This window comes from Anomaloglossus baeobatrachus, chromosome 1, assembly GCF_048569485.1.
Source record: "Anomaloglossus baeobatrachus isolate aAnoBae1 chromosome 1, aAnoBae1.hap1, whole genome shotgun sequence".
Classification (NCBI taxonomy): Eukaryota; Metazoa; Chordata; class Amphibia; order Anura; family Aromobatidae; genus Anomaloglossus; species Anomaloglossus baeobatrachus.
The window spans coordinates 787027595-787053448 of NC_134353.1; the positions used below are offsets into that span (position 1 = coordinate 787027595).

Consider the following 25854-nt stretch of genomic DNA (forward strand, 5'->3'; position numbering starts at 1 on the left):
CGTAGTAGCAATAACAAATGAAGACAATGGCTGGTAAGTATACTACTCTACTAGAGGCAGAGAGCCTACATTAGTGATGTCATTGCAGTGGAAAAACCTCTAAGGCCCTCTTCACACGTCCGTGTGTCTGGTACGTGTGAGGTCCGTTTTTATACGTACTGGAGACACGGACACACATAGACCCATTTAAATCAATGGGTCTGTACACACGTGAGTATTTTCGCATCGACCATGTGTGCCACACGTAGACATGCCCCGTTTTTCTCCGGCAGCATGGGTGTCAAACAGACCGCATGGAGCACACACGGATGTGATCCATGTGGCATCAGTGTGGCACGTATCAAAGGGAGAAAACACGTGTCTGGGAAATAAAATTATTTTCTATACTCGCCTGTCTCCAGTGGTGCAGTCTGCAGCCCTGCTGTCACTTGCTTCTGACCCCGGCTCATTGCATATGCACTGCAAGGAGGACCAGAAGCAGCATCAGCGGGGAGTCAGCAAGGCCAGAGACCGCAGGGCGGAAGACATCAACACCACAGACAGCAGCGCCAGGGACAGATGAGCATAAAGTTCCTGTTCTCCATGTGTTACCACGGATAGCACACAAAGAACACTCATAAATCTGCAGCAGAGCCATTCGGATATGGGCTCGTTGATGGGTGGATCGAGCGCCTCCGGACCCGGGGTCACTTCGCTCTGAAAGGGATAGCTGGCTCTTTTGGTGGGGGTTAGGTAGGTGCATGGCCGGAGCCACGCTTGAGTTCGTGACGCCACCCACGGGGTGTGGTGAAGGTGTAGACACCACCGCTGCAGTTACGGGGCACCCGGGGGAGATGGTAGTGCAGCAAGATGTTAACCCCTCCGTGGGCAGGGGTGATGGCCCCCCGGGACCCGTTGGGGGGTAGCTGGGCGGTGCAGGGCAGTGCGCGGCAGGTGGCACTGTTGTACTCACTGTTATTGACACAGAAAAGTCTCTGGTAAACAAAGTTAATGGTGGTTGGTGCCCGCAGCCGCTGCGTCTGGTCCCCCACCCGGTTCGGTGGCCTTTGCCTTTCTCCTGCACCATGTAGTGTATGTGTAGACTGCCTGCGCTTCAGCAACGGGAGTCCGCTCCCCAGCTGTGTGTATGTCAGGAGAGCCCGTTTGCCCGCAGACACTGGCCCGTGGGATCTCTCTGACTGTGTGGTGGCTTTCTATCCCCCTCGGTGGGCTGTTGTCTTCAGTCGGGACTTGGGTGGGAAAGGACCTATAGTCCAGACCGCAATCAGTTAATTAACTCAGTCCAGTTGATTCTGGACCTCGTTTCAGGGTCTGAGTACCCCCCTGTGTGCTCCGGTTTCCAGCCGGTTCCCCGGGTTGGTACCGGCGGGCCACTATCCTGTCCCGGTTCCACCGAGCCGTCTTCCCGGCTCCTGCAGGCTAAGGCCACAGTTTGCCTACTAGCCAAAGGTGCCCGGGCTCCAACCCCGACACCTGTCAGACTCCTTCACTCCTCACTCACTCCTCAAACTCTACTACTCAACTCAACTCCCTGCTTTTCCTGCACGGTGGGCGTGGCCAACCACCTGGCTCCGCCCCCCTGGTGTGTCCATTAAGCACAGAGAGGTGACTAGGGTTTAATGGTTGGCTGATGTTACCTTATTGGGGGACAGGTGTAATGCGGGGGTCTACCTGTAACTACCTAGCTAGTCCAGGGCGTCACATATATACTGTGTGTGTGACCGAGCACCTTGAGGGAGGTGGAGCCAGTGTGTGTATTTACTATATACCGTGTGTTAAGTGTGTATATACTGTGTGTGTGACCAAGCAGCATGAGGGCGGCGGAGCCAGTGTGTGTATATACTATATATTGTGTGTGTATATACTATATACCGTGTGTACAGTGTGTATATACTGTGTGTATGACCGAGCAGCATGAGGGTGGCGGAGCCAGTGTGTGTATGTACTATATACTGTTTGTGTAACCGAGCACCCAGCATGAGGGCGGCTGTGGCAAGGAGGGGGGAAGGGGGATAGTGTCATTGGAAACGGTAGCAGCGGCGCGCGTGGGACAGTGGGGGGGGTCATTGGAGACATTAGCAGCGGCGGCACGGGGGGTGTTATTGGAGACGGTAGCAGCGGCGGGGGGGAGGGGCACCGGTACTCACACTGTGAGCTGCACAAAGATGGCGCCGATCTCCTCCCTCTGCTGTGATCTGGACAGCCCAGGGGCAAAGGGCTGCCATAAAGTAGGTAACTGTCGTTACACACAGCAAATCCAAGATGGCAGCCCCCAGTGCTTCAGTAAAACTAGAATGAAATAAAAGCTAAACAGTGCGTTTAATATTGTATTAAAAAATACTTGATTTCATAATCAATTATTAACCCCTTCACCCCCGGCCACTAAAACACCCTAATGACCGGGCCATTTTTTGCAATTCTGACCAGTGTCACTTTGACAGGTTATAACTCTGGAACGCTTAAACGGATCCTGGCGATTCTGACATTGTTTTTTCGTGACATATTGTACTTTCTGTCAGTTGTAAATTTAGGCCGATACTTTTTGCGTTTATTTGTGAAAATTTAGGAAATTGTGCGAAAATTTGGAAAATTTTGCAATTTTCAAACTTTGAAAATTTATGCCCATAAATCTGAGAAATATGTCACACAAAATAGTTACTAAATAACATTTCCCACTTGTCTACTTTACATCAGCGCAATTTTCGAAAAAAAAAATTTTCGTTAGGAAGTTAGAAGGGGTCAAAGTTCATCAGCAATTTCTCATTTTTCCAACAAAATTTACAAAATAATTTTTTTTAGGGACCACATCACATTTGAAGTGACTTTGAGAGGCCGAGGTGACAGAAAATACCCAAAAGTGACCCCATTCTAAAAACTGCACCCCTCACACTGCTCAAAACCACATCCAAGAAGTTTATTAACCCTTTAGGTGCTTCACAGGAACCAAAGCAATGTGGAAGGAAAAAATGAAAATTTTACTTTTTAACACAAAAATGTTACTTTAGCCATAAAATTTTCATTTTTACAAGGGAGAAAAGAGAAAGTGCACCCTACAATTTATTGTGCATTTTCTCCTGAGTACGCTGATACTCCATATGGGGTAAAAATCAATTGTTTGGGTGCACGGCAGAGGTCGAAAGGCAAGGAGCGCCATTTGAATTTTTGAACGCAAAATTAGCTGCACTCATTAGCGGACGCCATGTCAGGTTTGAAGACCCCCTGAGGTGCCTAAACAATGGAGCTCCCCCACAAGTGACCCCATTTTGGAAACTAGAGCCCTCAAATAATTTTTCTAGATGTTTGGTGAGCACTTTGAACACCTGGGGGCTTCACAGAAGTTTATAACGTTGAGCCATGAAAAGAAAAAAAAAAATTTTTTACCACAAAACTGTTGCTTCAACTAGGTAGCTTTTTTTTTCACAAGGGTATCGGGAAAAAATGCAACATAAAATGTATTGTGCAATTTCTCCTGAGTACACAGATACCTCACATGTGGTGGAAAGTAATTGTTGGGCGCATGGCGTGGCTCAGAAGAGAAGGGCACCATTTGACAGCAAAATTGGTTGGAATCATTAGCGGACGCCATGTCACGTTTTTAGACCCCCCCTATGGTGCCTAAACAGTGGAGCTCCCCCACAAATTACCCCATTTTGGAACTAGACCCCTCAAGGAATTTATCTAGATGTTTAGTGAGCCCCTTGTACCCCCAGGGGCTCCACTGAAACTTGATAACTTTGAACCGTGAAAATTATTTATTTTTTTTTAAATTTTTTTTACATTTTTGCAGCAACAAGGTAGCTTTTTTTTTTACAACGGTATCAGGAAAAAATGCACCATAAAACATATTGTGCAATTTTTCCCGAGTACGCAGATACCTCACATGTGGTGGAAATCAATTGTTTGGGCGCATGGCGGGGCTCAGAAGACAAGGAACGCCATTTGACTTTTCAAACGCACAGACGCAGTGCACTGATCGGCCGCTGCAGGAGGCACGGTCGGATGAGATACAAAAAGCGCTGGGGATATGGAAAAAAAAAAATGTCACGCCAAAAATTGAGCAGGGATGCTGATCCGCGCTCAGCGGGACGCACGGACAGATGCGATACTTTTTTTTTCCGTATCCCCGACGCTTTTTGTATCGCATCCGTCCGTGCGTCCCGCCGAGCGCTGATCAAGGATGCACATAACGGATCGGCATCCCTGCTCAATTTTTGGCGTGACTTTTTTTTCCGTATCCCCGATGCTTTTTGTCACGACAAAAATTGAGCAGGGATGCCGATCCGTTATGTGCATCCCTGATCAGCGCTCGGCGGGACGCACGAACTGATGCGATACAAAAAGCGTCGGGGATACGGGAAAAAAAAGTCCCGCCGAAAACTGACCACGGATGCAGATACGTTATCTGCATTACTGATCAGCGCTCGGCGGGACGCACGAGGTGTAAAAATGGACAGAGGGAAAAAAAAAGAAAAAAAAAAAAAAAGTTATACTCACAGTACCCAGAGGATTAGCAGGAGGAACAGCTTTACAGCAGCAGCCAGCAGGCAGGAAGTTGGACAGCTCAGCAGAAGACCCAGGAAGAAGGACCCAGCGATGGAGGCAGATGTGATCGGCCGGTGAAGACAGGTAAGAGGACGTCGGGGGGACAGCAGAGGGGGAGGGGCACAGCAGAGGGGGAGAGTAGAGGAGGAGGGAGATATCGGAGGAGCTGCAGAATAGAGATCACGGGGGAGGCCGGCAGATTGGGATGTCGGGGGGCAGATTGGGATGTCGGGGGGCAGATTGGGATGTCGGGGGGCAGATTGGGATGGCGGAGGGCAGATCGAGATGGCGGAGGGCAGATCGAGATGGCGGAGGGCAGATCGGGATGTCGGAGGGCAGATCGGGATGTCGGGGGGCAGATCGGGATGTTGGGGGGGCAGATCGGGATGTCGGAGGGGCAGATCGGGATGTCGGGGGGGGCAGATCGGGATGTTGGGGGGGCAGATCGGGATGTCGGGGGGCAGATCGCAGGGGAGCATGGGCAGGGGCCATTACGGGAGCGCGCAGGAGCAATCACAGGAGCGCGCAGAGGCTGCAAGGTGAGAACAATACTCACCGCTCCTGCTCCGTGACAGCAGCGGCAGCAGCAGCGGTGGCGTGGTACCACTAGTACCAGCCAGTGCTGCACGCTGCAGACATGTTGGGGGAGGGTCCCCAGACCAGCACAGGCCTGGGGAGGGCGGCCACCAGCAAATCAAACCGCCCCACTGCACACTGATTGGAGCGATTGCGCGTCATAGCACGATCGCTCCAATCAGTGCTGCAGGGGCTGGGGGCGGCATGTTTGAGATCCACCTATGATCTGCTGTACCTGCTATGGCGTCTCATAGCTGGATCTCACAGTATCGCACTATTTCCAGCATTATTTTTACCGAAATCAGTGCGAAAGATGTGGTTGGGTGTTCAGATTTGAACAGCCAAATCACATCGATCGTCGATGGGGGGTGGCGATGCCACCCCCCCTGGGGTGAAGCAAAAGTCCCCTGCTGTAAGAGACAGCAGGGGATATCATTTGAAAGCCGTTGCTATGGCCACGGCAATCAAATGAACTTTAGGCAGTAAAATTACGTCCCTGGTTGTTAAGTCACGTTAAAATAGGACGTAATTTTACTGCCCGCGATCGGGAAGGGGTTAATACAAAAATAAAAAATGCAGTTACTTCCCTTTAAGGGTACGGTTTAATCAGCATATATGGCAGAATATAGCCTTGGTGTGTGGAATCATGTGTCATGTAGTTGCATTCATTACAGTTTCTGTTGAGCAGCGCACATACATATATAAAGTGGGCACTAGTGGCTTAGCCAGGGCTATAGCGGATACTATGAATTTACACCAAAACATCGTGTGAATATAGCCTTCTACGTACAGATCTCCAAGAGATGCTTGATTCATAAATGGAACTTCACTTTAATGGGCTGTAATGGATGTCTTTATCAGCTCTGGGGTGTACTTTATTTGTTCAAAACCACTAAACTGAATGTTTTTTAAACTAAAAATAATGTTGATATTTCTTTGCAGTGTTTCAATCCAGTTAAATTGGTTTTAAGGCAGTGGAAAATAGCAGAAAAACAGTGTGTATATAATAATAATAATAACTAAACGGATAGATTGTTTTATTTTTTTTTCATAAGACAGGTTGTCCAGGGCATTAAGAAAGTGCAATTCTGCTGTCTAAATTTACAAATTAAGAACCTTTCATAATAAGGATACTGGTATCAATCAAAATATCCTATAAAATGCAATGCACTTCCATAACAGCAGATCTGTATGAATATAGTTCCTACAAAACAAAAATTGGAGAACAGAAGCAAAAAAACAAAAGAAGCTGCCATATCATTCAATTATTAAGAAATAATGCATAAAGAATCAGGGCATATATATTATACATTACACAGAAAACACATACATCATTTGCACTGAAATATTTTTGGCAAGGCCATAAATAGCATTTTCCCCCCATTCGTTTGCAGAACTTCTTTGTAAGATTCCCATTTCTGAATAATCCACTGCGTTCAAGGTGTCTTCCCACTTAAAACCTAAAGTACGCTCAGCATGTAGAGGGAACTTATCTGCAAATAATCACGTTTGGTAACGTCTCTCCGGCAAGAACCAGTAAGCGACATTGCATGAAATAACAATCTGGTTCCAGAGTTACCATCAGCAGATAAAGCACCATATAATGAATGGTTTCTTACGCCTTCGTGGCAATCAGTTCCAAAATTGAATTTCTTAGAAATTATCTTCAGACGTGTCAACGTCCCATCATTAAATATTGTCATCATCTAACATTTTGTTCACACCTTCACAAAGTCTCTGAAGATGGTTTTTGTAAGGTCCAAAAGGGTTGTATAGAGCTGCCAAAAACTCACAATTTGAGAAGTGATCAAACACATTGTCGATACGTCCATGAGACTTTGCAGTGAGATGACGCTGGATCACCTGATGAAGTAACTCCCGACACTCATTTAACAATTTTGAGAGCACATTGCGGTCGAATGTATATTCCACTTGATGGAAGCTGACCACAGTCATGGCCAGCTGGTGGACTTTCCTCTTGAACTTTTCCATAAGTGCAATCTCTTCCTGGTTGAACTGATTATTTCTATACAGGACTGCCAGCTTTATTACTGTCTTGATGAGGTTCTTTATAATTTTTTCTGAGTCTTTCTTGCTTTCGGTGAATTCTCTGGTTGCTTGATAGAGCTCATCCAACACTTCTCCACTGGTGTCATCAATCAAAGAGGTTGCAATGTATTTTGAGGAAGCCATCTTACCAAGAATTTTCTTCTGGGCCTGGACAGCCAGATATTTGGAACTGAAAAAATCTGTCGCCACTGAAAAGAAAAAAAAAAGTAGGAAAAGTTATTATACTAGTTATGTTAGTTGTAGGTATTTCATATTTTAATACAGATGATAAAACATATAAGCTAAAAGCAATTTAAGCAAATTGGGACCTCAATGGTCCGAACTTCACCTATCAGCACGTGATAGCATCTTCCAGCAATATCCCAGATATTGGAATAGCACCCTTTAGGCAACCTCAGTGTTCTAAAACAGGAATAAGCACAATAACGTAATAAAAGTTAAATGGAAGCTATCACCACTTTGAGCATTTAAACTGTTAATATGGGCAAACAGGTTATAGAAAGCTGAAAAATGGCATGCATGTGTAGCTCATATCAGATGCCTTGATGTTGAAATATCTTTTAGCACTTTATGTAAATGAGCTCTTCCAGGCTATGGGGTAGATGCTGCCTGGAAGTTAACTTCGCCTTCAGAGATTATTTTAAGTAAAATTTAGATTTACCAGAGTGATGTGTGATGGCCGCTCTTTCTGCAGAGCTGTGTGTGATTATAAAGCCTAAGCCACATGGCGAGAAAATCGGTGCTAGTGGAGTGCGATAAAACATTGCATTCATTCCACTCGGACTAATTCTACCCTGTGTGTCAGCACCCATGAGTGATTATTTTCTCAGCCCTAATCGGACCGAAAAAACAATTGCAGCATGCTGCGACTGTAATGCGAGACTCTTTTCTCTCGCACCCATTCAAGTGAATGGGCGAGAGAAAAATCGCACCGCACTCGCGGTACATCGGTGTACCACGCGTGCAAAGCGAGAATTGCAATAGCCGGCTACGGAGGAGAGAGGGAGATGAATCCCTCCCTCCCCTCCTCCGTGCCGGCCCGCCCGTCCGCAGCGCCGGCCCTCACCTCCTGAGTGCCGGCCCGCCCCCCGAAGCTGAGGTCCGCTCGCACAGTCGGACCTCAGACGCAGGGATACTAGCATGACACTCGGATCCTGCTGTGCTGCCAGCGCAAGCCGAGTGCCATGCGAGCATCATAGTAGTGCCCCATGTGGCCCCGGGCTAACTGACACTTCTGTAGATTCCTCTCAGCTTCAGCCTCCAGCTCACAAACAGACAGTGTTGCCACATTGTTGCAATGAAGCAGAGCTCAGGGTGCTGCAAAAAAGGTTTTTGAAAGATGTCAAATTTAATTTCTCCTGTTCTGTGTCAGTTCCTTGTCTCACCCTGGTAACGTCCCTTTTACTTAAAATAATGTCTGGTGGCAGAGTTATCTTCCAGGCAGCATCCACCCCATAGCCTGGAAGAACACATTTATATAAAGTGATAAAAGATGATATTTTAACAAAAAGGCATCTGATACGAGACATAAAGGTATGGATTTTTTTCAGCGCTCTATAACCTCTATGCCCATATTAACAGTTTAAAAAGGTCAAAGTGGTCACAGATTCCCTTTAAATAATAAAAAAAACCCGGTGAATTAATAGTCTTATATTTCACTCCAAATCCTCCACACCATCGGACTATTTTGAAACTTGAAACTATTTTACATTGATGCATTTAAAGAATGCTGCCGTATCACAAGAGTCTATTGAATCAAATCCACATAACGATTAGCTATTATTAGATTTGTCAGCCTATTCCCTCCCCTATCTGCTGTTGAACCTACAATAAAAACTTCTGTGCAGGGGTGAACCTTCTCAGGTAAATGAAGATGCAAGTGTGCAACCATGAAAGTCAAGTACATCAATCGCTATCCTGCGTCACTTGCCATCTTTGGATTACTTCCACCTCTCCGCAAATCTCTTGCTATGTCCTTGTTTACATTTTAAATTGTTTTAAGAGAAGGATCTGTTTCCTATTGTTTCTTCATACCAAGTAAGTCACGGGTCATATTTCAAAATATTGAGTCATCAGTTTTATTATATTTCCTTAATTACAAAATAACAAAACAAATATTATTTATTTGGGAAGAGTGAATCAATTAAATGCAAATCAAATTTGTGCTGACTTTTTAGAGTGTAAATGGGAAAGTTTCTCCTTGAGAGTTCCCAGGCAGCGTAAGGAGACTTATCAGCCGTGTAGTGCTCCTCTGGAAATTTAAATCTGCATGTAACAAGGCTCATTATATGATCGATATTGATTTTTAGGATTGCTAGCCTCAATAGGTCTGACGAGAGTTCTAGTCCTCTTCCTCAAGAAGATATTTACATATTGAATTTTTAGGAATTTACTGAACCAGGTTAATTTTAACAATTTGTGAAATCACTTAAATTGTCCTCTGACATTTTACACATTGCAGAAGATTGCATCAGTAAGAAAAGGCTCACATTAACTTAGGTGGGCTTCCACACAATACCTTGCAGTTATCACACCACATGGTAAATCAGGAGGGACTATCATAGCCTATATAAAAGCAGAGGTAGGAAATGCAGCAGCCATTTTGCAGTGAATCTGCATACTTAGAGGGCTTTACAGCTCAGTTATAGAGATAGGGAGAGAAAGCATAACACACTTTAAAAACTACACCTATAATGTGTGACAGCATAGAAATAAAGAAAATTAGGGCGTAAGGAAGAGAGCATACTGTCATACATGTATTTCAGGGCAATTGGAGGCTTTAAAACACTTTTGATTCGTAGCCAATTGTATTTTTGGGGGAAAATTTGCCAAAGTCAAATTTCAAAAGACTTACTCATCTCTACTAATCACTCAATCTCCTAACAATCCAGTGGGGACTGTTGTGAATACATTTTCCAGTTTGGGGCTCCCTCTTGTGGTCAGTGCTGGCGGTGCAGTTGACTTGCTGAATGGGAGCCAGACACCTGTGGAGGACTGACAATCGGGTCATTCAGATTGGACCTATATAACGGAGTAGGTTTTTCCTGTTCCTTGACGGTGCTCAATGTATCTCATGTGTGCTAAGAACACTCTGAAACCAGCTCCTCTCTCTACCAGAACTCCTCTCAGATAAGTTGGTCTTTGTACCTCTGCTTATTGTTTTCACTTTCTTGTAGTTTTTTTTGTTTGTTTTGATACTAATGATTGATTCCTGATTTTGCCTGTGTGGAGTTCTTGGTGGAGTTGGATCATTCCCTGCTGGGAGTGTCTGTATACCTAGCTCCCTGTTTTGCTATGTATTATGTTTTGTCATGCTTGGTATTAAATTCAGTCCCTCACCTATATTAGAGTTTTTTTGGATCCCAGTAACACCAGAGTACTGATATAGTGGGGGAGAGCCTGTGTAGACTCAGGACTATTCCATATCAGGCATGCTGAGATTTATTTATTTTTAACGGCTGCAGACAGTGCTCTTTCCTATCCTTTCCTATACAGATAGATTGGGCCTCATCTTTTTTTAATCTGTTTTCTAACTATGTATTGTGTTTTCTTATTTCACCGTAGTTTTTACATGTGGGGGACTATCTATATGTTTGGGGATTGCTCCGAGGCAGATTAGCTTTTCTAATATTTCTCTCTGTAAGAATATTTAGTTCTCCGGCTTTGTTGAGGCGACTAGGTCATCGTAGGCTTCCCCCACGGCTACTTCTAGTTGTGTCTCAGTATTATGGCTCTTTTCCACTCGCAATTTCCTGGTGCGAGTGTGATCCGATAAAAAATCTGATTGCACTCGCATCAGTGTTAATCAATGAGACAGTTTCCTCTGTCCAGTTTTTTCTCCACACGAATCAGGCTCTTGGTACAATCGCAGCATGCTGCATTTTGCACCGAGACTCGGCTCACGTGTGTGTAAAATCGCACTGCACGCACATGTTATGTGACTGCAGTGCGGTGCACGCAGAGACAGACAATGGAGGAGATGGGGAGAAAGTGCTCCCTCCCTCTTCTCCGCTCCTGTGATGTGATCTCAAGATCGCATCACAGTCGCATGACCCTCGGCTTACACCACAGATGAGGGTCATTAGCATATTACTTCCGATGCTCCCGCATCTGAAGCGGTATGCAAGTGGACAAGAGCCTTTAGGTCTGCAGTCCGTTAAGGTTCCAGCCACTCTGGTTACTTTTTGGGTTTCCGCATCTTTGTCCTTTTTCTGATCCTCCTCGGTCACTGAATCATAACAGGTGACCCTCCTGTTGTGCTTCTGATCTTTATTGACATGTAACCACTGTAGATATTTTGTGGCACTAGCAGTAGGATTCTTGGCATCACAGCTCATCAGTATTCTTCCGTTAATAAGGAACTAATGTTACTCTCTGGGGCCATGAACATGGATGTATTCAATATACAGTGGGGAAAATAAGTATTTGATACACTCTTGATTTTGCAACTTTTCCCACCAACAAAGAATGGAGAGGTCTGTAATTTTTATCATATGTACACTTTCAACTGTGACAGACAGAATCAAAAAAGTAATCCAGAAAATCACTTTATATGATATGTAAATAACAAATTTGCATTTAATTGCATGAAATAAGTATTTGATCACCAACCAACCAGCAAGAATTACGGCTCTCACACATCTGTTATTTTTTATTAAGAATCCTTCCTACTCTGCACTCAGTACCTGTAATTACACCTGATTGAAACCAGTTACCTGTATAAAAGACACCTGTACACACGTTCAATCAATCACACTCCAACCTGTCCACCATGGCCAAGACTAAAGAGCTGTTTAAGGACACCAGGTCCAAAATTGTAGACCTGCATAGGGCTGGTATAGGATACAGGAAAAAAGGCAAGTAGCTTAGTGAGAAGGCAACAACTGTTGGCGTAATTATTAGAAAATGTAAGAAACACAAGATGACTGTCTTGGGGCTCCATGCAAGAGATCGCCTCATGGGGTAAGGAGGATTCTGAGAAAGGTTAGGTATCAATACAGAACTACATGGGATGACCTGGTCAATCATCTGAAGAGAGCTGGGACCACAGTCTCAAAGATTACCGCTAGTAACACACTATGCCGTCATGGATTAAAATGCTGCAGGGCACGCAAGGTCCCCCTGCTCACATCAGCACATGTCCATGCCTGTTTGAAGTTTGCCAATGACCATCTGGATGATCCAGAGGAAGCATGGGAGAAGAGTGTGTGGTCAGATGAAAGAAAAATAGAATTTCTTGGTAACAACTCCACGCATCGTGTTTGGAAGAAGAAGAATGAGTACAACCCCAAGAACACCGTCCAAAGATGAAGTATGGGGATGGAAACATCATAATTTTTAGCACTTTTCCGAAAAGGAGACATGACGACTGCACCGTATTGAAGGGAGGATAGATGGGTTCATGCATAGCAAGATTTTGGCCAACAACCTCCTTCCTTCATTAAAAACACTGAAGATGGGTCGTGGCTGGGTCTGTCAGCATGACAATGAAGCAAAACACAAAGCCAGGGCAACTAAGGAGTGGCTCCATAAGAAGCATTTCAAGGTCTGGAGTGGCCTAGCAGGTCTGCAGACCTGAAACCAATAGAAAATCTTTGGAGGAAGCTGAAACTCAATGTTGCCCAGCAACAACTACGAAATCTTCAAGATCTAAAGAATATCTGTATGGAGGAGTGCACCAAAATGTTGACCCTGGTGGGTCAATACTGCAGTGTGTAGAAACTTGATCAAGGACTACAGGAGACATCTGACCTCTATAATTACAAAGAAAGTTTTCTGTACTAAATATGAAGTTCTGTATCTCTATTGTATCAGATTATTATTTCATGAAATAAAATGTTAATTACTTATCATTCAATGTGATTTTCTGTATTTTCTTTCTCGGTCACAGTTGAAGTGTACCTACAATAAAAATTACACACCTCTCTATCCTTTGTAGGTGTGAAAACTTGCAGAATTGGCAATGTATCAAATACTTATTTTACTCACCATTAATTCCGCAGCGCTTTACAGACATCAACATCACTGTCCCCATTGGGGACTAAATTCCCTATCAGTATATCTTTTTAGTGTGGGAGGAAACCATAGTACCAAGAGGAAATTTAAGCATACATGGGGAGAACATACAAACTCCTTGTAGATGTTATCTTTGGTGGGATTTGAACCCGTGACTCCAGCAGAAGAATTGGATTTTAATTAATAGGTGAGAGGGGGAGATAAAATAACTGCTAAATGCACTGGCACCCCTCATCTTCAAGGAATTTTCCCAATCATATTCCTGAATAGTCACCTCACCTCCATACATCTGTAAATATCCAGTATACAGCCAATGAAAAAAAACTCAAAAGTTGCAAAACCTCAGATGACCTGTAGGTGGCAGAACAGTTATCCGGGCATTCTGTGCCTCCCGTGTCCTATGTGCAGTGACTGAGCATTTATTATTTACTCATAATATCGTAAAAGGTCGTTATGAAAATAGAGAATGTGTCCACCCTGGGCGTGCGGAGGAGCAAAGACATTAGGTTTGAGAAGAATTCAATCTGCTTATGCCGAAACACAGAAATAACAATGAGAATGAAACCTGGCTCGTACATTTCACTTTGTGTCACGCTCCATCAATCAATCCTGTAAGATACGTCACATGGAATTCAATGCAATCAGGCTGGTACATAGGTTGGGGCAGTCAATGGCAGCCATGCCTGAGGCAATGACAAAAGTGATGAACAGTGAATGGTGTTTGGTGCCACAGTTTGCTAATAACTGCATCAGAAATGTGGAGTAGAACAGGACAAACTGAGCAGGGTACATCACTGGTAGGGGCCGAGTGCCCAGATTGCTGTCACTCACAGAGGCAGTCCCACCCCCCACCGGTGTCGTGCCCTGCACAGTTGGTCCGATTCCGGTTTGCAGCTGGAAGAATCAAAGCTACAACAACAATAAAGACATTTACGAGCCTGTTAGAGATCAGTTACAGGAGCAGAGGAGATAACAGAAGTATATTAAAGGGAATCGGTCACCAGATTTTTGACACCTAATCTGAGAGCAGCATAATGTAGAGATAGAGATCTTGATCCCAGCAATGTGTCAATTACTGGGCTGCTTAGTGTAATTTTGATACAATCACTATTTAATCAGCAGATTATCATTAGAGGACTACTTGGCCAGCTGCACATAGTCCAGCATATTCATGAGCTCTGTATAACTGCAAGATCTCCAGCAGACACAACATTGATTATATCAAAATGACAGCAAACAGCTCAATGACACATCGTTGGAATCAGTATCTCTGCTCTCAGATGGGTGAGCAAAACCTGTTTTTGTTAGGAAGAGTTAGAATAACAAAGGGTGTCACATTAGTAGTGGAAAACCTCTTTAAAGCACCACTCTGGCTTTTTTTTTTTTCATTTTACCACAGGAGTATTGCTTTAAATCAAAGTCCCTGTCCCCGATCTCATACTCACCCTCCAGCGTCTTCATCAGTTTTCATTGCTGCTTGTTGGTCTCCAGCAGTTTGTAACCTGTCAGCTATTCCAGTGTTTACTGGCGTGCGCTCAGGGTCACGACTTAATACAAAGTCTATAGGAGCCTTTTTCTGACTCTCCTATACTTGTATTGAGAGCTTATGATGTAACTTCTGACTTCCAGCAAGTCAGCAGCTACTGTCACAAAATGGCGCCGCGGGACAGGAGCGGTGACAAAAGGTGGTGAAGATGCCAGTAGAGGGCGAGTAGAAGACTGGCTGCATGAGAATTAGATGTAAAAGCATCAATCTAATGGTAAAATTAAAAAAAAAAAACAAAAAAAAACAAACACAAAACTTGAGGGCTGTATTAAAGGGAACCCGTCAACATGAAAATACAGTCCAATCTACAGGCATCATGTTATAGAGCAAGGCAGCGCAGCAGATTGATGTGATTTTGGGAAAAAAAGATTCAGTATAACCTGTGTTACTTATGGATTTCAGTCCGCGGCAGTCCTATCAGTGATTGACAGATGTACCTGTATGCATCCTTATACACTGATAGGACCGCCCACTGGACACAGAAAGAGCAGAGGTCTAAATGAAGAAAACAGGTTATACTGAATGTTTGCTCACAAGACTGTATATATTATTCTAGTCAGCGCCCTCTGCCCATGGAGACAGGTTATCTTTAATGTATCTAAAACATGAGCTCTGGTAAGGGAAGAAATAAGGGCACAGTGCTGTAACGCAGCACACACAGTGGTACCAGTATCCAGAACTCTCCACCCTCCCCTTGCGTCATCTGCCTGCAGTCACATTTTGGGGACCTTATAATTACCCAGTATGGAGCTGGATAGTGTAAACTCTGCACATACAATAATTGATTTATCAGAGCGGAGTGATTGCTCAGATAGGATTATGGAAAATCTTCTCCGGGCTTTGTAGTAGTGCTGACACCCAGCATCTCACACCCTAATGTCGTATGGGCGTAGTCTGGAGTAAATAGTCTGGCATCAGTCATGATCTATACAGCGATGGGTGGAATGTGCACATGACTGAGACACGTTCATATCTTGCACAATTATTTCAGCAAGACGTTAAACGTGCACCTTAAAGGGAACCTGTCACTAGATTTTTCCCTATTAAACTAAAAGAATTCCCTTCTGCAGCTCCTGGGCTGTATTCTATGAAGGTGCACCTTGTTCCCCGACTCCCCTTCCAGACCCCAAAAATAACTTTATAAAACCTGGCCGTTAGGTATGCTAATTACCTGTGTGGCTCAGGTGGGCGGGCTCATTTTCTACTCTTGTCCCCCCTCCTGCTGCTGATCGCTGTTCTCCTTTCTTGATTGACGTGATGACGCTGCCGTCATCATCCTTGTTGCATTTTCAATTCTCGCGCCTGTGCAGTTAGGTCTGCTCGCGCAGGCGCAGTTCGCTCTGCCATATCGCGGGTAGAGCAGAAAACATAGCTGCCCTCGCTCGCACCGGTGAGCTAAATGCGCAGGCATGAGATTATGGTCGGGTATGAGGATGATTCTGGTGAGGTCATGCACAGCGCCGACCATAATCTCACGCCTGCGCATTTAGCTCACCGGTGCGAGCGAGGGCAGCTATGTTTTCTGCTCCACCCGCGATATGTCAGGGCAAACTGCGCCTGCGCGAGCCAACATAACTGCACAGGTGCGAGATTTCAAAATGCAACGAGGATGATGACGGCATCGTCATCACGTCAATCAAGAAAGGAGGACGGCGATCAGCGGCAGGAGGGGGTACAGGAGCAGAAAATGAGCCCGCCCATCTGAGCCACACAGGTAATTAGCATAACTAACGGCCAGGTTTTATAAAGTTATTTTTGGGGTCTGGAAGGGGAGTCTGGGAACAAGGTGCACCTTTATTGAATGCAGCCCAGGAGCTGCAGAAGGGGATTCTTTTAGTTTAATAGGAAATAATTTGGTTACAGGTTCCCATTAAAGAGACATGGCCCTATAAATGATATTTTATAATGGTTTAAAAAGGGTTTTATAAAAAAACATCTGCCAATACTGTGTAATATATAACAACATCCCACTATTCATCTACTCTCTCCGTCAGCAATCCAACCAGAGGCGGACATATCATAAGGGCAGCTGCACAGGGGCCCAATAGGTAAGGAGGACAATTTCTATGTCCAGAGCAGATGGATTTGTGCAATTTGATGAGCTCTTTGGTTGCAAACGGCCTTTATATTGTTCTTGCACAGGGGCCCTTTTCTATCAGTATCAACCAGTGAATCCAACAATTACTCGCCTGCCGGGTTGAATGTCTTTGGTTGTGTGACGCCCTGGCCAGCCAGGTAGTCACAGATAGGGCCCTGCATTACACCAGTCCCCTAACAAGGTGGATGCAGCCACACTTTAAAACCCTATTCACCTCCCTCAGAGCTGGATGGACACACCAGGGAGCGGAGCCAGGCGGTTGGACACGCCCACCGAGGAGTCCAGAGAGCCTGAGGCAGGAAACACAGTTAGTTTTAGTCTGGGAGTTTCTAGTTGGAGTCCGTTAGTGGAGGAGGACAGGCCTGTGTGACAGGCCTGTAGCAGACTGACAGGTACCAGGGTAGGAGCCCGAGCACCTTTGGCTAGGAGGCATACGGAGGCCTTTGCCTGCAGGAGCCGGGAAGACTGCTCGGTGGAACCGTGGTGGACCGGGACAAAAGTAGTGGCCCGCCGGTACCTACCCGGGGAACCGACTCAGAAACCCGGAGCACAAAGGGGGGTACTCAGACCCTGAAGCTAGGTCCAGAAGCTACTGGGGGCTAGCTAATTAACTGATTGCGGCCAGAACTATAGGTTCTGTCCCACCCAAAGTCCCGACTGAAGACAACAGCCCAACGAGGGGGATAGACAGCCACCGCCACGGCAGAGAGATCCCACGGACCAGCGTCTGCGGGAAAAGGGCTCTTCCAGCATCCACAAGCCGGGGAGCGGACTCCTGACGTTGCAGGCGCAGGTAGTCCACCATCACACAAACTGGTGCAGGAGAAAGGCAGAGACCACCAACCGGGTGGGGGACTAGACTGCAGCCGGCTGCGGGCACCGACCACCATCACCTTGGTTTACCAGAAACTTGTGTGTGTGTTACTAATCGTGAGTACACCAGTGCCCTCCAGCCTCCCATCTCCCTGCACTGCCCAACTACTCCCCCAACGGGTCCCGGGGCCACCATCCCTACCCACGGAGGGGTTAACAACTTGCTGTGCAACATCTCCCCCGGGTGCCCCGTAACTGCAGCGGTGGTGTCCACCTTCACCACAACCCGTGGGTGGCGTCACGAATCAAACACGGCTCCGGCCATACACCTACGTCCCCAAACCGCTAATCCCTTTTAGATCGGAGTGACCGTGGACCCCCGGGTCCGGAGACCCTCGAGCCACCCACTGAAGGTCCAGATCCGAGCGGCTCGGCTGCTGCGGAGCACGGGGCAGCACAATTGCAGCGGCCACCTGCTGATGGCACAACTACAATGGGTGGCTGTCAGCATATTAATGTTTTTTTCTAGGCTTTAGAGATATTTCTGAGCTTTTACTCGGTGCATGCAATGTGCAGACTGTCAAGATTCTCCTCCATTTTCATCTCCACTGGGCGGATATGTAACTGCAAGTATGCAATATACATCCAGTTCTCTCAATAGAACAATGATAAGAATCAATGAGAGCCTAATCGGCACATGACCACCCACTGACTATGGAAATAGTGGGAAATCCTAGCAGTATACATAATCTCTTGAACTAAGCCTAGATAAAAAGCTGAGAAACCTTGGGAATTATGAGTTAACAGTGGTCTTGTAGTGGAACTCTGCACTTGGCCAGAGTGAAGCGCGATTGTGAAGAATGTTGGTAGCTCTGGAGGACCGGTCCTTTATTATACAGACCACCCCCTCATTTCCCCACAGATTACAGCATATGGCTGAGGGACATGCTGTAATCGGTTTATTAACAAAGGAAGCAGACAATCCCTTTAGGTTACATTGACTGCTTAGACAGTATGGTAAATCCAGAGGCCTGTGGGACTCCATTTACCAGACAGTACATTGTACATCTGTGGACAAAGCAAATCCACTGATTATTGGAAGCAGCGAAGTACATGATATGAAAAAACTGCAAAGTAAATTGATATAAGGACGTCATCGTCCATTCACACACGGCACATTTGTTGTAAACTACATTTCTGCAACTGAGTAAAGGTATGTGCACACGCTGCAGATTTGGTGTAGAAATTTTCTGCATCAAATATGAACCTTCTGGCAGAAAAACACACCAAAAAACGCATGCGGTATTGGTGCGTTTTCTAAAAAACGCAGGAAAAAAAAGCCTTAACAATTGACACGCTGCAGATTTTTTCTGCACCAAATCTGCTGGGAAAAAAAAACCAATGTGCGCACAGCACTTCAGAAATCTCATAGACTTTGCTGGTTTCAGGCTAGGCATGCAGATTTTGGTACAGATTTCTCAAAAAATGAATAGAAAAATGCACAGTGTGCACATAGCCTTTGAGTTTCTTGCAAGTGAATGGGGTTGTTTGTGCAGAAAGTGCATGAATTTCAGCCGACCCATTCAGACCTATTAACAGTTGTAGAAATCTTTGCAACATTTGAGATCTATGAAGCCTCACACTGTTTACCTCAAAAGATGTCCTACATGATTTTATGATACTAAAGCCACAAAAAAACATCATTCATCTCCAGATGTACACCTATATTTTATGACATGGCCTTCTAATTGGGAAGAATTATGACTTGGTGTGGGCCTTACTAAACCTCTGTCGGTTCTCTGTGGAGAAGCTTGTAGGAACTTCTGTAAGAAGCTAATAATATGAAGAGGTGGTCTCCACGGAGGACCCATGTTCAGTGTCACACTGAAGAACATGGCACAAATTGTACTGGTTGGAATAAGGGGAACTTTACCATCACAAATACAGCTTTTATTCCAATAAATGGATGTTATGTTTGCAAAGAAGGGAATTTTGTTTACTTACCGTAAATTCCTTTTCTTCTAGCTCCAATTGGGAGACCCAGACAGTGGGGTGTATAGCTACTGCCCTCTGGAGGCCGCACAAAGAACTACACTTAAAAGTGTAAGGCCCCTCCCCTTCTGGCTATACACCCTCCCGTAGGAGTACAGATTCCTCAGTTTTAGTACCAAAGCAAGAAGGAGGAAAGCCAATAACAGTTTCAAAAACAAATTCAATCCGATAACACGATCGGAGAACTTAAGAAACAACATGAACAACATGTGCACCCGAAAAAACGAAACCCTAAGAACAAATAGGGCGGGTGCTGGGTCTCCCAATTGGAGCTAGAAGAAAAGGAATTTACGGTAAGTAAACAAAATTCCCTTCTTCTTTTTCGCTCCTAATTGGGAGACCCAGACAGTGGGACGTCCAAAAGCAGTCCCTGGGTGGGTAAAAAGATACCACATGAACGGGCTGTCAGACAGCCACTTCCTACAGGTGGGCCACCGCCGCCTGAAGGACCTGTCTACCTAGGCTGGCATCTGCCGAAGCGTAGGTATGCACTTGATAGTGTTTGGTAAACGTGTGCAGACTCGACCAGGTAGCCGCTTGGCACACTTGCTGAGCCGTAGCCTGATGCCGCAATGCCCAGGACGCACCCACGGCTCTGGTAGAATGGGCCTTCAGTCCAGATGGAATCGGAAGCCCAGCAGAACGGTATGTGTGAAGAATTGGTTCCTTGATCCACCGCGCCAGGGTGGATTTGGAAGCTTGCGATCCCTTATGCTGACCAGCGACTAGGACAAAGAGCGCATCAGAACGGCGTAGAGCCGCCGTGCGAGAAATGTAAATCCTGAGTGCTCTCACCAGGTCCAATAGATGTAAACCCTTTTCAAATTGGTGAACTGGATGCGGACACAAAGATGGCAAAGTGATATCCTGATTGAGATGAAAGGAAGAAACCACCTTGGGAGAAAACTCTGGAATTGGACGCAGTACTACCTTGTCTTGGTGAAACACCAGGAAGGGAGATTTGCAAGATAACGCCGCTAGCTCGGACACTCTTCGAAGAGACGTGACCGCCACAAGAAAAACTACCTTTTGTGAAAGCCGAGAAAGGGGAACCTCTTTCAAAGGCTCGAAAGGCGGCTTCTGGAGAGCAATGAGAACCTTGTTCAGATCCCAGGGTTCCAATGGCCGTCTGTAAGGAGGAACGATATGACAAACTCCTTGGAGAAACGTGCGTACTTTAGAAAGCCGTGCCAAGCGCTTCTGAAAGAATACGGATAGCGCGGAGACTTGACCCTTAAGAGAGCTAAGCGACAAACCTTTTTCCAACCCAGACTGCAGGAAGGAAAGAAAAATTGGCAATGCAAATGGCCAGGGAGAAAACCCTTGAGCCAAGCACCACGCTAAGAATATCTTCCACGTTCTGTGATAGATCTTAGCTGAGGATGGTTTTCTAGCCTGTCTCATTGTGGCAACAACCTCATGAGATAAACCTGAGGCCGCTAGGATCCAGGACTCAATGGCCACACAGTCAGGTTCAGGGCCGCAGAATTCAGATGGAAAAACGGCCCTTGAGACAGCAAATCTGGACGGTCTGGTAGTGTCCACGGTTGGCCTACCGTGAGATGCCACAGATCCGGGTACCACGACCTTCTTGGCCAATCTGGAGCGACGAGTATGGCTCGATGGCAGTCGGACCTGATTTTCCGGAGAACTCTGGGTAACAATGCTAGAGGTGGGAACACATAGGGGAGTCGGAATTGCGACCAATCCTGAACCAAGGCGTCTGCCGCCAGTGCTCGGTGATCGTGAGACCGTGCCATGAAAACTGGGACCTTGTTGTTGTGCCGTGACGCCATCAGATCGACGTCCGGCGTCCCCCAGCGGCAACAGATCTGCTGAAACACGTCCGGGTGAAGGGACCATTCTCCTGCGTCCATGCCCTGGCGACTGAGAAAGTCTGCTTCCCAGTTTTCCACGCCTGGGATGTGAACTGCGGATATGGTGGACGCTCTGCTTTCCACCCACGTCAAAATCCGTTGGACTTCTTGAAAAGCTTGGCGACTGCGTGTTCCCCCTTGGTGGTTGATGTACGCCACCGCCGTGGAATTGTCCGACTGAATCCGAATCTGCTTGCCTTCCAGCCATTGTTGGAAGGCTCGCAGGGCAAGATAGATTGCTCTGATTTCCAGAACATTGATCTGCAGGGTGGACTCTTCCAGAGTCCACATCCCCTGAGCCCTGTGGTGGAGATACACCGCTCCCCACCCTGATAGGCTCGCATCCGTCGTGACCACTGCCCAGGACGGGGGAAGGAACGACTTTCCCTGTGACAATGAGGTGGGGAGAAGCCACCAACGCAGAGAGTCCTTGGCAGTCTGAGAGAGGGAGACAGTCCTGTCGAGGGACGTCGATTTCCCGTCCCATTGGCGTAGAATGTCCCATTGTAGAGGGCGCAGATGAAACTGCGCGAACGGGACTGCCTCCATTGCTGCTACCATCTTTCCTAGGAAATGCATGAGGCGCCTCAGTGAGTGCGACTGGCTCTGAAGGAGAGATTGCACTCCAGTCCGTAGCGAGCACTGCTTGTCCAGTGGAAGCTTCACTATCGCTGAGAGAGTATGAAACTCCATGCCAAGATAAGTCAGAGATTGGGTCGGGGTTAGATGAGACTTTGGAAAGTTGATAATCCACCCGAAACTCTGGAGAGTGTCTAGTGCCACCTTCAGACTGTGTTGGCATGCCTCTTGAGAGGGTGCCTTTATAAGCAGGTCGTCTAGATACGGGATGACCGAGTGACCCTGCGAGTGCAGAACAGCTACTACTGCTGCCATGACTTTGGTGAAGACCCGGGGGGCTGTTGCCAGACCGAAAGGTAACGCTACGAACTGCAGGTGTTCGTCGTGTATGACGAAGCGTAGGAAACGCTGATGCTCTGGTGCGATCGGCACGTGGAGATACGCATCTTTGATATCTATTGATGCTAGAAAATCTCCTTGAGACATTGAGGCTATGACGGAGCGTAGGGATTCCATCCGGAACCTCCTGACTTTTACGTGTCTGTTGAGCAACTTTAGATCCAGGACGGGCCGATACGATCCGTCCTTTTTTGGGACCACAAACAGATTGGAGTAAAAACCGTGACCTTGTTCCTGAAGAGGGACGGAGGTCACCACTCCTTCCGCCTTTAGAGCGGCCACCGCCTGGAACAGAGCATCGGCTCGGTCTGGTGGTGGAGAAGTTCTGAAGAAACGAGTTGGCGGACGAGAACTGAACTCTATCCTGTACCCGTGAGACAGAATATCCCTCACCCAACGGTCTTTGACGTGTGACAGCCAGATGTCGCCAAAGTGGGAAAGCCTCCCACCGACCGCGGGTGTGGGAATCGGAGACCGCAAGTCAGGAGGACGCCGTCTTGGCAACGGTTCCTCCGGCTGTCCTTTTTGGGCGTGACTGAGACCTCCAAGAATCTGAGCGTCTCTGGTCTTTTTGAGTCTTTTTTGACGAGGCGAATTGGGACCTGCCCGGTCCTCGAAAGGACCGATAACCAGACTGACCCTTCCTCTGTTGGGGTCTGTTTTGTCTGTGTTGCGGTAAGGATGAGTCCTTACCCTTGGAGTGTTTGATGATTTCATCCAAACGCTCTCCAAACAATCGGTCACGAGAAAAAGGCAAATTGGTTAAGCACTTCTTGGAATGAGAATCTGCTTTCCAATGTCTCAACCACAGGGCCCTACGCAAAACAACGGAGTTGGCTGACGCCACTGCCGTGCGGCTTGTAGCGTCAAGAACAGCATTAATCGCGTACGACGCGAATGCCGCCATTTGCGAGGTCAATGGTGCTACCTGCGGGGCAAATGCACGTGTGACGGAGTCAACTCGCGCAAGCCCGGCTGAGATAGCTTGGAGTGCCCATACGGCTGCAAAAGAAGGCGCTAATGACGCTCCAATCGCTTCATAGATGGATTTCAGCCAGAGCTCCATCTGCCTGTCAGTGGCATCTTTAAGTGCCGCTCCATCTTCAACTGCAACCAAGGATCTAGCTGCAAGCCTGGAAATTGGAGGATCCACTTTTGGACACTGGGTCCAACCCTTGACCACCTCAGGGGGAAAAGGATAGCGTGTATCTTTAAGCCGTTTAGGAAAACGCCTTTCAGGATAAGCGTGGGGTTTCTGGATTGCGTCTCTAAAGTCAGCGTGGTCCAGAAAAGTGCTTAAAGTACGCTTAGGGTATCTGAAATGGATTCTCTCGTGCTGCGAAGCTGACTCCTCCACAAGAGGAGCTGGTGGGGAAATATTTAACATCTTATTGATGTTAAATATAAGATCATTAACTATGGCGTCACCATCTGGTGTATCTAGATTGAGAGCGGTCCCAGGATCAGAATCCTGATCAGTTACGTCCGCCTCATCACCCATAGATTCATCTCGCTGGGATCCTGACCATTGAGATGAATGTGAAGGCCCGTCATAGCGAGCCCGCTTAGGCTGCCCGGGGCCATCGTCCGAGTCAGAGTCTTCACCCTGAGGTGTATATGCCCGTCCCGGAGCTTGGAGCTGAGGGGGACCAGGGGGCAATGATTGCACAGTGTCCGTGGCCTGAAGTACAGGCCTAGCTCGCAATGTGTCAAGAATTTGTGACATAGTGAGAGACATTCTGTCAGCAAAAGCTGCAAACTCAGTTCCTGTCACCTGGACAGCATTCACAGGTGGTACACCCTGGGTCACGTCCAGCAGAGGTCCCGACTGTGCAAGCTCCGCAGGGGCCGAGCACTGCACACAATGGGGGTCCGTGGAGCCTGCCGGTAGAAAAGTCCCACATGCGGTGCAGGAAGCATATAATGTCTGCGCCTTGGCACCCTTGCGTTTTACGGGCGACATGCTGCTGGCTCTCTGCAATGTGAGAGAGTCTATAGCCAAAGGGCGACCAGCGCTATGCAATACAAAGTATTTGTAGAAACAAAATACTAAGAATACTACTGGCACAAGAGGGGGTGAGCCCTGAGGGCTGCTTACCGCCCGCTGAATAGCGGGTAAGAGGCTGCAGAATTCCTTGTCTGGGTCTCCCCGGCTCCCCTCTGCAGCGCAGCGTGTCAGCAGGAATGGCTGCCGGCGTCTGTGGAGAGGGGCGGTCCGTGGGAGTTCCCAAACAAAAGTGCGGGAAACAGTGTCCCCTCTGTGCCGATTGTGAGGGCTGGAGTATGTAAAAACGACTCCAGCCCTCGGCGCTGATGCACTGGCCAGCGTCCCGCCCCTCTCCTGACTGGCAGGTCTGGGGGCGGGAACGAACGGAAGCAGGCCGCAAAAGCCGGGGACTCGAGTTATCAGCGCGGCCGCCGTAAAAGCGCGGGCCGCGCTGAAGTCCCCGGCGCACCACAAGTGCCAGCCGCGCCGCAGTCCCAGCGGCCGGCGTGACCGATTCCTAGACGTGGCCAGCGTCCCGCCCCTCTCCTGACTGGCAGGTCCGGGGGCGGGAACGAACGGAAGCAGGCCGCAAAAGCCGGGGACTCTAGTTATCAGCGCGGCCGCCGTAAAAGCGCGGGCCGCGCTGAAGTCCCCGGCGCACCACAAGTGCCAGCCGCGCCGCAGTCCCAGCGGCCGGCGCGACCGATTCCTATAAGTGTGCCTGCTTCAGCGAAGCTGAATGAGGCCATGGCACAAGCGCCGTAGCGCTGCTGTCCCCCGGCGCACTACAACACCCAGCATGCTGCGGTGTGAGCGCCTGCACGGGGACACAGAGTACCTTGAGGAAGCAGGGCCATGTCCCTGATGTACTCCGCTCCATCCAGCATCTTCTCCAGGGGCTGTAGATGGAGCACGGTCTCAGTGCCTGGAGACCAGTAAATCCCACTTCACCCAGAGCCCTGTAAAAAGGGATGGGGAAGGAATCAGCATGTGGGCTCCTGCCGCCGTACCCGCAATGGGTACCTCAACCTTACAAACACCTCCGACATACAGTGGGGTGAGAAGGGAGCATGCTGGGAGCCCTGTATGGGCCCTCTTTTCTTCCATCCGACATAGTCAGCAGCTGCTGCTGACTAAAAACAATGGAGCTATGCGTGCGTGTCTGACCTCCTTGCGCACAAAGCTAAAACTGAGGAATCTGTACTCCTACGGGAGGGTGTATAGCCAGAAGGGGAGGGGCCTTACACTTTTAAGTGTAGTTCTTTGTGCGGCCTCCAGAGGGCAGTAGCTATACACCCCA

General features: G+C 47.4%; 1 protein-coding gene across 3 annotated transcripts in view; it reads right to left on the reverse strand.

The window, feature by feature from the left end:
- Positions 1-6138: 6138 nt before the first annotated feature.
- Positions 6139-25854, reverse strand: part of TNFAIP8 (TNF alpha induced protein 8) — a 222113-nt gene continuing 202397 nt past the window's right edge. For all 3 annotated transcript variants that reach the window (XM_075341885.1, XM_075341884.1, XM_075341883.1), the window contains exon 2: positions 6139-7376. In XM_075341885.1, the coding sequence (XP_075198000.1) occupies positions 6808-7376 (569 nt within the window). In that variant the 3' untranslated portion in view covers positions 6139-6807. The remainder of the gene's footprint in view (positions 7377-25854) is intronic.